At 34.0% G+C, this 16,317-nt stretch overlaps 1 protein-coding gene across 1 annotated transcript; it reads left to right on the forward strand.

Annotated features, from left to right (window-relative positions):
• Window positions 1–12,388: 12,388 nt before the first annotated feature.
• Window positions 12,389–15,652, forward strand: LOC137741524 (IQ domain-containing protein IQM2-like). Its single transcript, XM_068481226.1, has 8 exons — window positions 12,389–12,555; window positions 12,985–13,488; window positions 13,587–13,701; window positions 13,786–13,851; window positions 13,950–14,129; window positions 14,220–14,459; window positions 14,569–14,670; window positions 14,774–15,652. The coding sequence occupies exons 2-8, from the start codon at window positions 13,016–13,018 to the stop codon at window positions 15,611–15,613; spliced, it is 2,016 nt and encodes a 671-aa protein (XP_068337327.1). The 5' UTR covers window positions 12,389–12,555; window positions 12,985–13,015; the 3' UTR covers window positions 15,614–15,652.
• The last annotated feature ends 665 nt before the right edge of the window (window positions 15,653–16,317 follow it).

Below are 16,317 nucleotides of genomic sequence, written 5' to 3' on the forward strand. Positions count from 1 at the left end.
CATCCTGTAATTACCTTTAATTAAGATTTCTCCTTTACTTTTTAGGGTGGTGATTAGAATAATTACATGAGACTGTATAACAGTATAAGCCTAGGCAGTAAGAAAGTAAATATATAATTAATTAAGAACGACACTGCATGACAAACTATTTGGTAAAGTTCGTGATACATATATGTTTAGATTGCCATACATGCTGAAAATCTTGAAAATTGCAAAAGTCTCACATTGGAAAACAAACGGGATAAAATACAATATCTATAACGAATAGTTTTACTTCTAATTGTACTGAAGTCTTTTGTGATCAAATAATACAATTTGTCGATAACGTTAACGTGATTAGTCAGTATCTTTTAATTACTGTTCAAATTTTTGAGTTTTATTATCTCCGTCTCCATGCAGTGTGAATGGGAATGGGATCGATGCATGGTTGGTGGTTTAATTTATGAAGCATGCCAGCTTGCTCAGTAGGTAAGATCGATCTGCAAGTGTTGACCACATCCACATCCTCTGAGCTATCTTGAGGGCATGCAATTCTTTTAATTAATTTCTCCAAGCTCTTTCCAAGCATGCCATGCAATCTGAATCATCTGATATCCCAAACCACACGGTATCGTTTTTTCTTTATTTTCTTTTAGAGATATTTTCTTAATTCCTACACCATCTGCGCAATAGAGATTGGTTGATCAATAAAAAATAAGCACGTTAATTAATAGTTAAGTAATAATTCAATCATCAATTTACATGTCATTTGGTAATTTTATCTATAAATTTAATCTCCCTAACACTACCTATATACAAATTTTTGTGCATCTCTAAATGATCGGTCGTAGAGACATTATGTTCAATAATTCTCATCCTAAAAAGTATCTGATCGATAAAAAAATAAAAAATCATTGAGGAACAAAAAGTTACAAGAGGTGTCAACATGGTACACCTATTTAAGTGATCAATTCTTTGATTTGAGGGCACAACAAAGAGAGTTAAACATATCTGTATATGGCTATCACATGAAACAAATCTGTCAGTAATGATAAATATAACAGATGTATAACCAGAGATGCACAAAATTTATTGGCAAACAAGTGATGCACATCAAGTCATTCTACCGATAATGTTGAGGCATTATCGATGATGAAGCCAACCAAATAAGAATCTGAGAGAAGTTTAAAAACGTAAACAGTAGTTATTCAGAACGAAAATAAAAATTGTTCCTAGATGCAACCTAGCTAATGGTCTCTTTTTTTTTCTTTCATACATGTGGTTATTAATAAATAAAAAAGAAGATTTCCCACCAATCATAATTTACAAATTTCAACTAAGTTGAAACAGTTTTTGAGATTGGGAGACGATAAATTCATCACTTATATATTTGATAGGTGACGAAATTATAGGTCATTGACCTTTATGTTTTGTGACGCTTAATTTGTTACGTACACATACAGTTATTAAGTGATGAATGCGCCACATATGCAAAAAATATGTGGCGATTTTAGAATTCGTTACGTGAATTATAGGTGACGCTGATGACATTGAAAATGGGTCACATATAATCAGATGTGATGAATTTCTATCGTCATGTAATCCATGTTTACTCGTAGTGTCCTTAGTTTATCTCCCCCAACTAATTCAGAGACATGAACGAATTATAAACGGGATTAGGCATGGATCATGATCATGTGCAATTCTGATTGATACAGCCTGCAGGTACAACTATGAAATAATAGAGTACGTTACCTCAATTTCTTGTTCTTCCCTTAGTTTTCAATGTTTTTCTATATATAAAAAATAAAAAAATAATATAAAAAAAAGTAATTTTAGAAGACACCATTAGCATTTATAATTAGTTCAAGATTTCAAATTTTCAACCACACTAAACATACGTGAGCATATGGAAATTTCAATTATAAGCCAAATGATCACTTCGCGATGGGATTACTCTCGCATGCATACATCTATATAAACTTATATCCTTTTGATAATATATATATATATAATAAACACATGTACTAATTGAAGAACAAATTGCATGAGCATATTGCTAGCTTTTTTTTTTTTGCTAGCCATATATGTGAACTTTTAAGTGCATAACTTTGCCGATAATATTTTAATGATATTTTCCTTCATTTGTTACTGAGAGATCTTGAGTTCTAATTTCGTGAATGGTAAGTTCGAAACTAATTTATTCCACCATAGTGTAACTATGTCTTTGTATTAAAAAACTTGACAGATAATATTGGTTGACCTATTACATAAATGTAATGTGTTTTATATTATATTATGCAAAAACTCTACAGATCCAGTCCAACAACTATCAAAGAAAACTAGAGCCCTAAAACCATCTCCAACTGATTTGGCCAAAGGGTCATAGGGCTAAAAATAGCCAAAAATGACACGAAAAACGTCTCCAATCAAGGATTAGGCCAAAGGACTTGTGGACCCATTGGGCCAAAACCACCAAATCAGGCCAACGGACTAACCATCTCCAGCTAAGCCGATGAGCCTAGCCCACTTTTTTTCTTTTATTTTTTTATTTTAAAAATCTTATTTTTTTCCTACACCATTTCTCACATACTTTTCATCATTCCATACTATCTTACCTCATTTTATTTCAATTCTCCACATTTTATTTTCTTCCAATAATCTTTCCTTTAATTTTTTCAATAATTTTCAAATGGCCACCTCTTTCGATAATCTTCCAATATGTCCGAATTTTTTTTTTTAATATGGTAGTTTAATTAAATTAATCATATTAATTCAATTAAAATAATAAATTATGCTTGGCCTATGACCCTTTTTGGCCTCCTCGGTTGGAGATGGTTTTTTGTCAAAAGACTATGTTTGGCCTATAGCCCTTTGGCCCCCTCAGTTGGAGATGATATGAAGTATAGCCTGACACTATTCATTAAATATATAATTCATTTAAGGGCTCTCTTTAGCCCTATAGCCCTCCAAGAAATTATATTTTAATGAACAGTGTCATGTCATATTTCATACCATCTCTAACCGAGAGGGGCCAAAGGGTCATAGGTCAAGCATAATTTATTATTTTAATTGAATTAATATGGTTAATTAAATTAAACTAACATATTAAAATAAGGTATTCAGACATATTTTGAGTGTCATTTGTCGCCAAATGAATAAGCCTTCGGATTTCTTATCTTTATATAATCTCAATAATTTTGTGGATAGGATTTTGAGTGACACATGTTGCTGACATGAGTAACTCTCCCAATTTCTTATCTTTATGTAATCTCAATAATTTTTCGGATAGGACTTTCGAGTGACACGTGTCGCTAAAGTGAAAAATATGTGAGAAATGGTGTAGGAATGACTTAGGTATTTATAGGAAAAAAATTAGAATTTTTTTTTTTAAATTCGTCATACAAAAAATTCAAATTCCAACGGTAACCTGACAGCTTGCTAGTTGACGCCTAGTAGCCGTTGGCATTTAAATGGGCCGAGCTGGAGGGCTAGTAAAATGTTAAGCTTGACATTCTGGCGTTGGAGGGTTGGGCTGGCCTGATTTGAGGGTTTGCCCTGGTGGGCCCCACAAGCCTTTTGGTATAGCCTTCGGTTGGAGATAATTTTCATGTCATTCCGAGCTATTTTTAGCCCTATAACTCTTTGACCGGATCGGTTGGAGATGGCCTAAGATCAAATTTTGACCATCGTCAAAGAAAATTGGATGATTATTAGATTGAATCTAAAAATTTTAAGTGGCACCCTTGTAATCGGGTTGTAATTGTGCCTTTGTTTAATGGATTATCGCTAGCGCTTCGGTTCCCCAAAAAATCAAAAAAAAAAAAAAAAAACTCTAAGTGGAGGAGTATTAATTATATGAACCCCGTTCACTTAATATAAAAACTCTATAAGATTGAAGTCAAACATAAGCTATGTATATATAAAATAAATCAACTTGGGTGACTATTTGCAATATTATCAGTATGACACTGGCTGCATTCAATGTCAACCAACAAACACAACTTGTTTGAAGGGTTGAGCTATATGATGCCATGCATCATCAAGTTCTATAAAGATAACTTTGGAAGCAAGTGGCTGTGGGGTCTCTGCAAGACTGTCACCACGCATATGACAAGCAAACACACACACGTATAGGGTGGGTCGAGCATAAGCTTATAGCATCTCTAAGAGTTGAGCAGAAATTTTCTTTAGAAATGTCATTTGCTAATTCATTTGGCTCTTTTAGTTTACGTTACGTTTAACTGTAGTGGTGGACAAAATATTGACGATATTATCCACAACTATATGCAACTACATATTGACATCTGTAAGTTTATATTAATGAAATAATACTGACAAGATATTAATTATTATTTAGCCTGTTTTTATGACATGTTGGCATTTTAAAAACTACAACGTAGATAAACTTTATATGTATTATGTATAAGTACAAAGGGGTTTTTCTCCTAGCTAGTTGTTATTAACTACATTGCAGCAATTGAGAAATTAAAAGAAAACGAAGAAGAGAATAGGAGTGAAATCTGTGTATTGAATACAGAATGAACGTCTCAAAGTTACAAATGAAACTTACGGAGAAAAACAAGTTAGAGAGCACTAGATCATCTGCTATAATAAACTTACTAACAAAAACCTATACATATTGAGCTGATCAAATCCAATTCACTTATAATCTAACCACTCAATCACAAGCTAATACTTGTCAATAGTTGTCCATTTGGAGAGATTTTTTAGTGTGGAACACAGAGTGGTACATCACGTGTCACTATACACGTGATGAGATACTTGTGTTAAAAAATTAACTTGAAAATAAAATTTTCCTCTAGTTATATAATAACACGTAGTATACCACTCGTGTTTCGAGCACAATAAAAAATTCATGGTCTCTTTGAGGACATTACAGTGTACTGTTAGATATATGTCAACAATCTGTGATAAAATTAAATATGCTAATAAATAATAAATGCGAATAGGAAATTAACAGAGTATGAACAAAACAAAAATATAAAACAGACAACTTGAAGATCGAGGCTTGCGTACCGCAATGTCCTTGAAACAGAAATTTTGTCCCTACTCAGTGCTTGTAGTTCTATGGACGTTTGCTTCACCAGGATTCAACGATCAAGTTAAAATTCCAGCACAGGAAAACTTAACTTCTGGAGAATTTATGTGTGATTCTCTCAGTAATAAGGTTTAGGAATGTAGAAGAGGAATTTGATAATTTTTCTATGTTTTAAATGCCATGCAGATGAATGTATAAATAGTGGGATTATGTCTGTTCGCAACAGGTATGAGAATGGGATGTGACTGTTGGGAGACATCTCTTCAGAGGGGTGATGTGCTCTCTCCATTTTTCAAATATTAGTTATCAATTAATTAGTATACCCCAAAGCCCAATTCCAAGGTTGAGCCCAATTTCATTATCAAATGTCCATTACTCCAATCACTATCTATAAGAGACAAAACCTTATAAAGTGAGGAAACCAATTAGAAATGGCCAATGTGGGACAATGAGATTTCTACTCAAAATTTTCAACATGTACATGTGTTCGAAATTTTTCAGAGAACCCTTTTTTTACTCTTTTACTTGGTTTATGTTTCAAAAACTGACTTGGTCGCGATTTTGACAAGCTCTTTGATGCGTACATGCTGACTTGCTTGACAAGTTATTGTGTTTATGGATTGGAAAATGAACTGGGATTAAATCTAATTCCCAGACATTGAAACTTAGTTTCTTGGTAAATACCCTTGAAAATTATAGAAACACTTGAAAATTAACCAAGACCAGATGGGTCCCCATGAATGACATTGAAGAGGTTGAAACAACGTCAACGATCATGACACCACCCCCTTACCGACTACCATGTAGATGGATAAGAACTCCTGTGTTGTGTTCGGTGCTACGAAAAATTATGCTCAAAATATAATATTAATGTTGTTCTATTCATATATATTTTTACTTTTCACGCATTCTTGTTAGTTTTTGTCAATGATTTTCTATTTCATTTAATTTAACAACTAAAATTGAGAAATTTGTGTGTGAAGTAAAAATCGATGTCTAAATAGCACTAACCCTTGTTAATTTATGCATTAATAATATAGAATGAATAATTATGCGTGTCTTGTAATATAGTAAGTGAACTAATAACATCTAAAGATCACATCCTACTGTATATATTTCCAGTCAGTGGTCCAAGTCAATTAATCCATATTTTGCTTTAGTCACCGTCCAATATTAATAAGTTCAAGCTATATGTGTGTGTGTGTGTGATGATGTGCATATTGGGATGAGAATATTTTCTTCGTAGGTCATATGTGGTAAGTAATCGGTAATGTGTTTATGGTCAAACTTGCCTGTGCGCTTCTGGACCGGTTGGACCGGCAGGATCAACCATGACCCACCAAATTTCAAAAAGCCAAATCCAGCAAACGTCAACCTAAAACAATCACTTTTAATCATCGAAAAGCGGAGGCAGAATAATTTACAAGTCGAGCTGACTTTTACTTGGTCCGCACTCCTACTGCCACGTAAGACCACCATAATGTTTTGATGCAGCAATACTTATAATACGTCGGTGCTGTCAAATACTACTCAGTTAGAAACGCGTTTTTTTTCTTTGTTTCTTTGGGACTTTTGAAAAGTGGACTTTTGAAAAGTATGGGAGGGGATCTTAGATTTTACTGGGAGTGCTGAAAGGGCACAAACAATTAAGCAGTCAAAGCTTGGCAATATATATATATATATATATATATATATATATGCCCTTTATGCAAAGTGATTTTTATTTATTTGAAAAAAAATGGAGTTTAGGTGTTGGACTTACTTTACAACGAACTTCCAGAATCATTTATTTTGTAAATCTCGATTCATAGATTATCTTTACAAAAATTCAATTTAATTTGAAATCATTTGCTTATTTAAATGCTTTATATGTGTGTGTGTATATATATAGATAGAGTATGTATGTACTGTATGTAGCATGCAGCATATAGCTATATATATATATATATAGAGAGAGAGAGAGCAGCTGTCAAATAATATTTATTGAACCCGCGTGCTCTCCAGCTATGTTGTTATGGTCTATGACGGTTACTTACCACCTCAGCTTAATTAGGGATGTATTATTGCTATTTGGATAGCAATCAGGAAGATGTTATATTATTGTTCATCAGATTAGTAAATAGGAAGACTTTTATTTGTTAATTATAGTTTCCTATGTAACCCCAACTCCATTGAAATGAAAAGGAACACAGTTTTATGGTTGGTATGAAATGGAGATATACCATTTTCATTAGATCTCAACTCATAATTACAGTGACACCTAATTATAACTTTGTAACTAATCAAGAAGGAGATGGAAGCTATTGTTAGTAAGAAAAAAAATTCCAAAGCGAAATTACTTGTATACCTAATTCTTAAGACAATGTGATTGATTTACTTTTCTTTATAACTTTTTTTTTTTTTTGTAATTATTATGATTCTTAGTTAATTGTATTAGGTTACTTTGCTTTTTTGCATACGTTATATATACCCTTGCAGTGTGACGAATAAGACTCGTAAAATTTTACCCCGCAAAGGTTTGTTGGTATATAATTCTATAACAATGTGTTACAAATTAAATCTAATACTCTATAACCCACAAACATATATGTACTTAAGCATTTTTAGGCATCTTTATGATTATCTAGGGCAGGGTAGCTTAAGCTTTGGCTTAAGTATTACTTCCTCTAAGATTTTAGAGTCATAACACATGGAAAAATGACATATCTCTAGTTGTTGTTGTTGTATGAAAGTTCAGTTGTGGAATTTATATACATGTATGCATGTGTGATCAGAAACCAGTCATGTATATATTATTTAGATCCCTAACATTAGGCGAGCTAAGTGATCATATATTACAATCCTTAACAAGAAAATAAGGTGGACGCGCGTATAGTCTATAGCCAATGTAGTAGCTACATTGATCTACATATGATTGCAATTTGCAAAACAAGTGATGGAGAGTGAAAATAAACATTAATTAGCTACAAAATTAATATGTACAACACTGGGAAGGCGGAAAATTTTCTAGTATGATAGAAACACAATCCACTTGTATAATATTTAGTGTACTATAGTGTGCTTTCCGCATATTGAAAAATCTCTTCGGGAGCACTGTCATGGGATTTAGTTGTCTGGGTATTGGGTATGTGTGTACCACTCATACCAGGCAGCACATCGTGGTTGACTATCAAGCCAACAAGTGTACTTGATGCACCAGTAGTCGGCGAGTCCACAGCTTGTACGGTGCAAAGTACCCTTCACCTTGCATGTGCATGGAGATCCGAAAGTGATGACAGTTGGAGGTGACGATGTTATGTCTGATTCACTTTGATTTTTCAATAATTTAATCTTAATTAGCTAATAGCTAGGGTTTTAGACGGACCAAATTCATAAAGGCTATATTTTGGGGTTGGGGGTGACTTTTGACTTATTAGGGTTTCGAAAACAAGTACAAAACTAAACTAAAAACAACTGCGCAGTATTTAAGGACGAGGATTTGTTAAGTGGTTCCATTTTCTGACAAACACGTTCCCGATTACAAAAAGTGAGTTCTACAAGGCTATTTTATGTTCATTTTACAGATCAGATATATATGTGCCAAACTAATGGTACATATATTTTAAAACCTCCATATCCAGAAGGAAGGAAAAAAATCTATATCGGTTTGCGTTGAATTGAAATACACAGATCTCATATGGATTTGTTAGAACATAAATCTTATATAATATATTGTTGATAGTGTGTCTCATATTACCATTGATTATGATGATACACGGTGAAACCCCAAGTATTTGCCTTATTTGGTGGTTTGTATTGGATTGGATTTCAAATCTTGTTCGATTTGAAGTTATAAGATGAAATAGACATGACATAAATTTATCTCTTCCACATTAATAAGATTGGAAATGAAAATTTTCTTATCTCTAATTCATTTTTTACCTTCAATTTAAAAAAAAAATAAAAAATTAAAAGTTGGCATCCATTTTTTGCTCTAGTATACTTTCATGCAGTGCTCATTCAAAACCAAACGAGGACATAGGATATATCGACTTTAACACTTCCATATGAGTTTCTGCAGAGCATAAATGAAACAACTTGCCAAAAATTTGTATCCATTTTTCATAATATTATGCATGGATCAGATATATCATGGCGAATTATTCAGAAAAAATTGAGTGCAAGTATTAAACTATAAGGTTGTGGTATGTGGAAAATGAGAAAGCATTTTCGTTCCCATGTTTGAATGAAAAACACAACAATGCTCTACAAAATGATTTGAAATGTTGATAATTAATAACATTTCCCTAATCAAACCCTTTATTTTTCTTTTGGTTACATCGATCGCATCGACCTCCTACTACAAAGTAGTTGAGACTTGGGAAGGGCAGATCTTGTGAACATTTAAATTTCATCTCATTGAAAGCAACATTTTTTAGAGTTTTCATACCGAACTTTTGTATTGAGTTCATGAACTTCGTATACCTAGCTGTCAATGGGTATAACATATTTCAGAGATATATATATTTTTTGTTGGTGATAGTACGTACAGCCTACTGCTGTATGATACTTTACTAATTCATATGCTTTTGTAGACTACTTTCCCACACACACACACACATGTATATAAACTAGGGTTTTTCGGCTACGCGTATATGCACTTTACATGGTTATTCTACGTATGCATGCAATCAAATAATTAAACTTTGATGTGGATAGAAGTTTAAAAATATATAGTACTTCTCATTGAATTAATAAAATCCAGTTAAACGAATCCCTTTTGTTGGCCATTAGAGGGCAGATATTCAAAAGTTGTATATATGTCCAATGGCAGCAAAATTAGCACACAAGTTCGGCTTCATTATCCATGGCAACAACATACTGTTTCCTTTTTTTCTTCCAATCGTTTTGGTATAAAAGAAAGTGTAGTACTATTCATATACCTATTTTTACGTCTCACACATATCTCTCAATTTTCGGCCGTCAGATCAAATGAGTTAAAGAAGATTAATAGCAAAAAATCAATAACGGTATGTGGAATAAAATGAGTGTGTGGATAATACTATCCTAAAAGAAATGACTTTGATTTGGAAAGCACAGGTTTCAATACAAGATTACGGCTCGAACCATTGTATATATATCGTTCAAGACACAAAGAGTGATTAGTGTTATACTAATTATTTATTAATAATTAACTAGCTAATGCTTGAACATTATGGTGTATACATATACACAAACACGTATATCCTTGTTAATCTTTTTTAAAATAGTAAATGCAACATCCTACCCCCTCTCCTTATTATAAATAATATCGTTTGTTCAAAAAAAAAAAAAAAAAGTAAATACAACACAAAGAGCACACATTTATATGTATCTCACATTGATTATTAGTGGGGTATAAAGTAGGTTGGCATAAATTATATAGAAATGTATCGTACCAAAATACATGCAAAATACATATAATATCGTACATATATCATCTATGTATTTTTCACACAGACAGCCTATCTATGTTTAGTTTTTTTTATCCTTGGACAGATAATATATATGTATTTGTAATAATTAAAGATCCATATATTGCATAAGCTTGACTGCTTCTTGTATATGTGGATATTAAACAAAACACAAGCTTTAGACTTTTGAAGGGAGTTTTTGTTGTTATTAAACCATCAAACCCCTTTTGCATTTTGGTATATTCAAGTCAACTTGTGGGACATATATAGCTCTAACTTAAGAAGCGAATGCATGGAACTTTCAAAGACTTTGAGCTTTCACTTTCGAATAAATATGTATACATATATATAGAACAAATTCAATAGAGACCAATATGATTAACACAACAATGCAAATTAATATAGTCTAACAACTCATCATATCCATCCAAAACACTACACATCATCCATCAAACCAACTAATTAAATGCCACTTAGCTAGCTCCCTCTGATTAATCACCATCACAATTTATGTATGATTAGATAGAGAGCGATGTTATTTAGAAACACATTAATTAACACACGCTAATATACAACGAAAAAATTCACCATATTAAAGCACGTATTAACAAATGCCACCAATTAAAAGCTTGAGAGTTAAGCAACGTTACCCATATTACTTGGAGGTACGACGGTTCTATATAATGACATAAGTGCTGTCGACTATATGTGAAAATCATTCCCACTTTGTAAACTAACTATGATTTCAAGTGAAACAGACTGATATATTGTATATAAACAATAAATTATGTGTTAGTTTCCATGAAAATTAGGTTATATATAATATATAGTTCTTATAACTAATTACTTAATTATAATGGAAGAGTGCAAGAAAAGATTGCACCGTGTTGCTTGATTAACTTAACCAATTGTTCAATATTTAAGATCGAAACATCACTATGACTACAAGTCTACAAGTAATCTTTCTTAAATATAATTAATACTTAATTTGTACAAAAACAACTATATATGTCGGAAAATTGTGTTACGCGTATATAGGGCTTGTTTAAGTTAGGATGAAGTCAAAGACTCATATTTCCTTGAAAAAAGAGGATAACAGGTGACAAGTCACTGTTATCCACCCCTTTCGGATCCAGAGAGGCTATGATGAATTTAACCCTACCCGTGGCCACAGTCAAGCAAACTCACCAGCTTAGAATATCGAACCCGGAACCCCCACAGTTTTTTTGTCTATTGGGTAGTCGCAGTCCGCGCCCTTGCCACTGGACCACTTGATGTGGTTATGAAATCAAAAACTTAAAGTAACGTTAGTTCAACTAACATGAAAAAAATAAAATAGTAGATATTAATCGAAACAATTTTTAGACTTTTTTTTATTCTAATTGACGTGATACTGTTTTATTTGTTTATGTATATGTAACTTCTTCGTGACCTTCATTTTAGTCGATTTAGAACGAGTAATATGTTGTTTTATTTTGTCATTTGTATGGAGTTTGGGGCACATACAATATTTGCCTACATGGTCAAGTATCAAAATTATTATTTGTATATGAATTCTTACAATTTCTTAGAAAGAGGGAAGAAGGAAGAGAAAATAGAGATACTAAATTGTTTAATGTTTTATCACAAGAATATAAAGTCTAAAAACCAAAACAACAAACAAACAAAGACATAAATTAAAGGTTTTGGGTAGAACAAAAAAGGTTTTAGAAGAAAATGAAAATGCTTTCAAAATTCGGTTCTTTTCCCAGTAAACCCCCCATGATCACGTGGTTGGAAAATGGACACTCCCTCTCTCCTCTGTGTAAACTCTCTCTCTCTCTCTCTCTCTCTCTCTCTCTCTCTCTCTCTCTTCCCCCCCTATATATCATGCATCAATGGAAGGTAGAGTTTGAAAAGCACAAGAGCTTTGTAAGCAAGGAAGAAAGAGAGAAACTAACTCCTTTTTAATCCAAACGAACCCTCTCAAACCAAACCAATCAAACCCTCTCACTCACCATTCAAATTCCAAGCATTCACTTCTATTTTTACACAAAAATCTGTTTCTGCTCCTTCGTTGGCTCGCAAAATCCTCCTTTTAAGGTAACAATGCCCCGCTTTTAATTCTATACATAATTTCCCTTTTTGCTCTTCTTTTTCTACTTCTCAGTTTGTTTGCTGTTTGGTCAGTAAAAAGGAGTTAAAAATGGTAAAAGTCTCTTTCTTGGAGGAAAGTTAGGATTTTTATGCTGTTTTGATGAAATGGGTTTTCTGGGTTTGCTCTTGATTTCATGGCGATGTGCTTGTTTTTTTCATTGATTTTGTGACCTTTTCTGTTGTATACTTAATATTCTTGTAGTTTTTGTGGATCTGATCTCATGGTGGGTTTGTCTGATGGGTTCTTGTTCATGTTGGGATAATTTAACTGCATTCTTACACCGACAACAGCTCGATTTACGTTCATTCATGCTTTTATGCTGTATAATGGGTCAACTGATATGAAACTAAAGCTCGTTCTTTTTGTTCTCTCAGGAGTTTGAATTGTCTGGGTTGCTAAAACCGAATGGGAATTTCCTTTTCTTGCCCATTTTCGCAGCACAGTGATTTGGAAAGTGGGTTGGATTCGATAATTGTGAAGTCCATATGCTTTGGAGACAATGAAGATAAAACTCCGGCCAGATCAGTTAGTTTCAATGGTGGTGATGCAGAACCCACAATAATGAAATCCTTGGGTTCCGGAAGGATGACACTTGAAACTTCTGTTAGCTTTAAAGGCAGAGACTTGGAGAAAATGATGTTGCTCAAGGTTCCTTCGTTAGAAAAGAGCATGACCGTTGCGTCAGTCAGCCCTCTCAGCAAAGAAATGAACGTTCCCTCCCCAAGGTCAGATAGTCCTCTGGTGATGATCCGGCCCTTGCAACTTTTGGATCCCGCCAGCCCCAAACACATGGCCGCAATTAAATTGCAGAAAGTATACAAAAGTTTTCGAACCAGACGAAAGTTAGCAGATTGTGCAGTTCTTGTTGAACAGAGCTGGTATGCATTTTATCACCATGCTCTAATCTTTCTGTTTTATTAAAAAAAATTAATGTGCTTTTATCTTATTAATGTTTAAATTCTTTGAAATAATATAGGTGGAAGCTATTAGATTTTGCTGAGCTCAAGCGGAGTTCTATATCATTCTTTGAAATTGAGAAAAATGAAACTGCCATGTCGCGTTGGTCTAGAGCAAGGACCAGAGCCGCCAAGGTAAAATTTGAACAGATTGTATTCTTACACTTCGAGTTTCTCATAATCTTTTCAGAAAAACTAAGTATTTCTTTGTCACTGCAGGTTGGGAAAGGTCTATCAAAGAATGAAAAGGCACAAAAGCTTGCTTTGCAGCATTGGCTTGAGGCGGTAAGTTGATTGCATTCGACTGTCAATTTTGTTCTTCTTCTATCTGTTATGACTCGAGCCATTACTGATCTCGATTCTTTGTTATTGATTAACAACAGATTGATCCAAGGCATCGGTATGGACATAACCTGCACTTTTACTACGTTGAATGGCTTCACTGTCAGAGTAGAGAACCGTTCTTCTACTGGCTAGACATAGGTGAAGGGAAGGAAGTAAATCTTGTTGAAAAATGCCCTCGATCGAAACTGCAACAGCAGTGTATCAAGTACCTTGGACCGGTGAGCTTTATGTCCTTAATCCTTATTGATAATCCTTTAATCTGTTTCTTCTCCCATTTTGTTTACTGATTTTTGTTCTGCTCAATGTAGATGGAAAGAATGGCCTATGAAGTTGTTGTGGAGGATGGAAAATTCTTCTACAAACAATCAGGGGAGCTTCTCCATACAACCGGAGAATCCGATGATACCAAATGGATTTTCGTTCTTAGTGCTTCTAGATCCTTATACGTTGGCAAGAAAAAGAAGGGGACGTTTCAACATTCAAGTTTTTTGGCTGGAGGAGCCACATCTGCTGCCGGGAGATTAGTTGTTGAAAACGGCATCCTTAAGGTATGGCTAGAATACATACTACTCATAAAATCTTCCTTCTCTTTGCATACATACCATTGTTTAGATATTTTGATTGTTTGTAACGTTGATTTATTGTGAATTTCTACAGGCAGTTTGGCCTCACAGTGGTCACTATCGGCCTACAGAAGAAAATTTCAGAGACTTTGTCTCGTTCCTTGAAGAGAACAATGTGGATCTCAAAGATGTTAAGGTATAAATTAAGAAAAATAAAAATTTATGTTCTGATTTAATAGGTTTCAAGAGAAAACTATCGGAATATTTATCCTAAAAAGCTCGCTTTTCTGTATTTTCAGTTAAGTCCAGTTGATGAGGAAGAGGAGAGTTCACTTAGCAAGAAAAGAAGCAGTGCTCATATTAGATGCAACTCATCTGAAGAGGACTTGATCCCAAATGTATGTGATTTAAAGGCTGAAGAGACCATTGACGAAGAATTGATTCCGGAGGAGACTGATTCAATAGGACAAGCTGCTGCAATCGAATCTCATATGTCAAGTCGTCTCCGCTGTGTTAGCAGAAAATTGTCTAATCTTGCAATACCAAACAGGGAAAGGTATTCGGAGAAGGTAGAGAGCGCAACTCAACCCGCTGGTTCAAGTTGCAGCGGTATTCCAGTAGAAACTCCAGTTGATGGTATTGAAACGGTGGATGAAACTCTCCCATCAGAACAGGATTACATGGTTTCAAAGAAGAACTTGTTTGACGAAAACAATGATGAGACCAAGGGAGAAGCCATTCCTCAAGAATCAATTCTCAAAAGGATTAACTCACACAAAGGAATGAAATCATTCCAACTGGGAAGGCAGTTGTCATGCAAATGGACAACGGGAGCTGGACCTCGCATTGGTTGTGTGAGGGACTATCCCTCGGAGCTCCAGTTCCGAGCTTTGGAGCATGTGAACTTGTCTCCAAGAAGTGCTGCCCGTTCGAGGTCATACTTCTCTCCTCGGACCACCAGCGCGCTGAGTCCAAGGGTGTTGACACCGGCACAACGTGGCGGGGAGATGGAAGCACGCATAAGCTCCCCAGCACTTGAAAGAGTGAAGCGTTCTTTAAAAAGCATTAACCTTTCTAGAACTCAGTCATCCCAACTATCTACAGGAAGTACAGCAACCGCCATTGCTAATGTCTCATGACTGAAAAATGTAGATTCATATATTTATTTATTCTTTTGTGAATAGAAAAGATGACTAAGCAATTCTTTATCAGTCTTTTCCTACGCAAATCATGTATAAATTTATTTTTCATTAGTTCATCTTGTACAAAAGGAGACGACAAATCCTATAATTTTGGTGGGTTTGACGCCCTTTTAATACAAATTATTCATTTTTTTCTTGACTAGTTGTGTTTGACACTAATCATGAAATGTGTTAATGTTCTTGTTCAAAACTCATTTAGATCTTAGAGGTTTTTATTTTTTACAATGATAGCGTTAATGGATTAAATCGTTAAATGTTAAAGGGATGGAAATCGGTCGAGATCGAACTCTTATCAAAATGCATGAACATTATTTTTTCGCACCACTACGGTAGAACATTTTGTCTTCTATTTTTACTCTGAATAAAGCCCATTGCTTAACTCCAATGTTTGTACAAACCATTCTCACCAAGAACTCACGTACACTCTGTCAACTTACGATATTTCGAACAAGTAACACATTATCATGTGTTGAAATTACACGTAATAATCTGTTAAAATTACAAAATCAAATATTTACGTACATATCAAATTGTAATTTGTCCATTTGTTACGCGGAGTCAATTATTTTCGGAAAAACGGAAAACGCACACGCAAAACTTTATGCGGTTGGGCATGCATTGGATAGCAAACTAAAACATTA

This window comes from Pyrus communis, chromosome 8 (genome assembly GCF_963583255.1).
Source record: "Pyrus communis chromosome 8, drPyrComm1.1, whole genome shotgun sequence".
Lineage (NCBI taxonomy): Eukaryota > Viridiplantae > Streptophyta > Magnoliopsida > Rosales > Rosaceae > Pyrus > Pyrus communis.

Bases quoted from the DNA above. Each gene is read 5' to 3' on its own strand.
- LOC137741524 (XM_068481226.1), top strand. From the start codon at position 13,016: ATGGGAATTTCCTTTTCTTGCCCATTTTCGCAGCACAGTGATTTGGAA. The intron at 13,702-13,785 runs GTAAAATTTGAA...TTGTCACTGCAG, and splicing joins CAAGGACCAGAGCCGCCAAG to GTTGGGAAAGGTCTATCAAA. The intron at 14,460-14,568 runs GTATGGCTAGAA...GAATTTCTACAG, and splicing joins TTGAAAACGGCATCCTTAAG to GCAGTTTGGCCTCACAGTGG.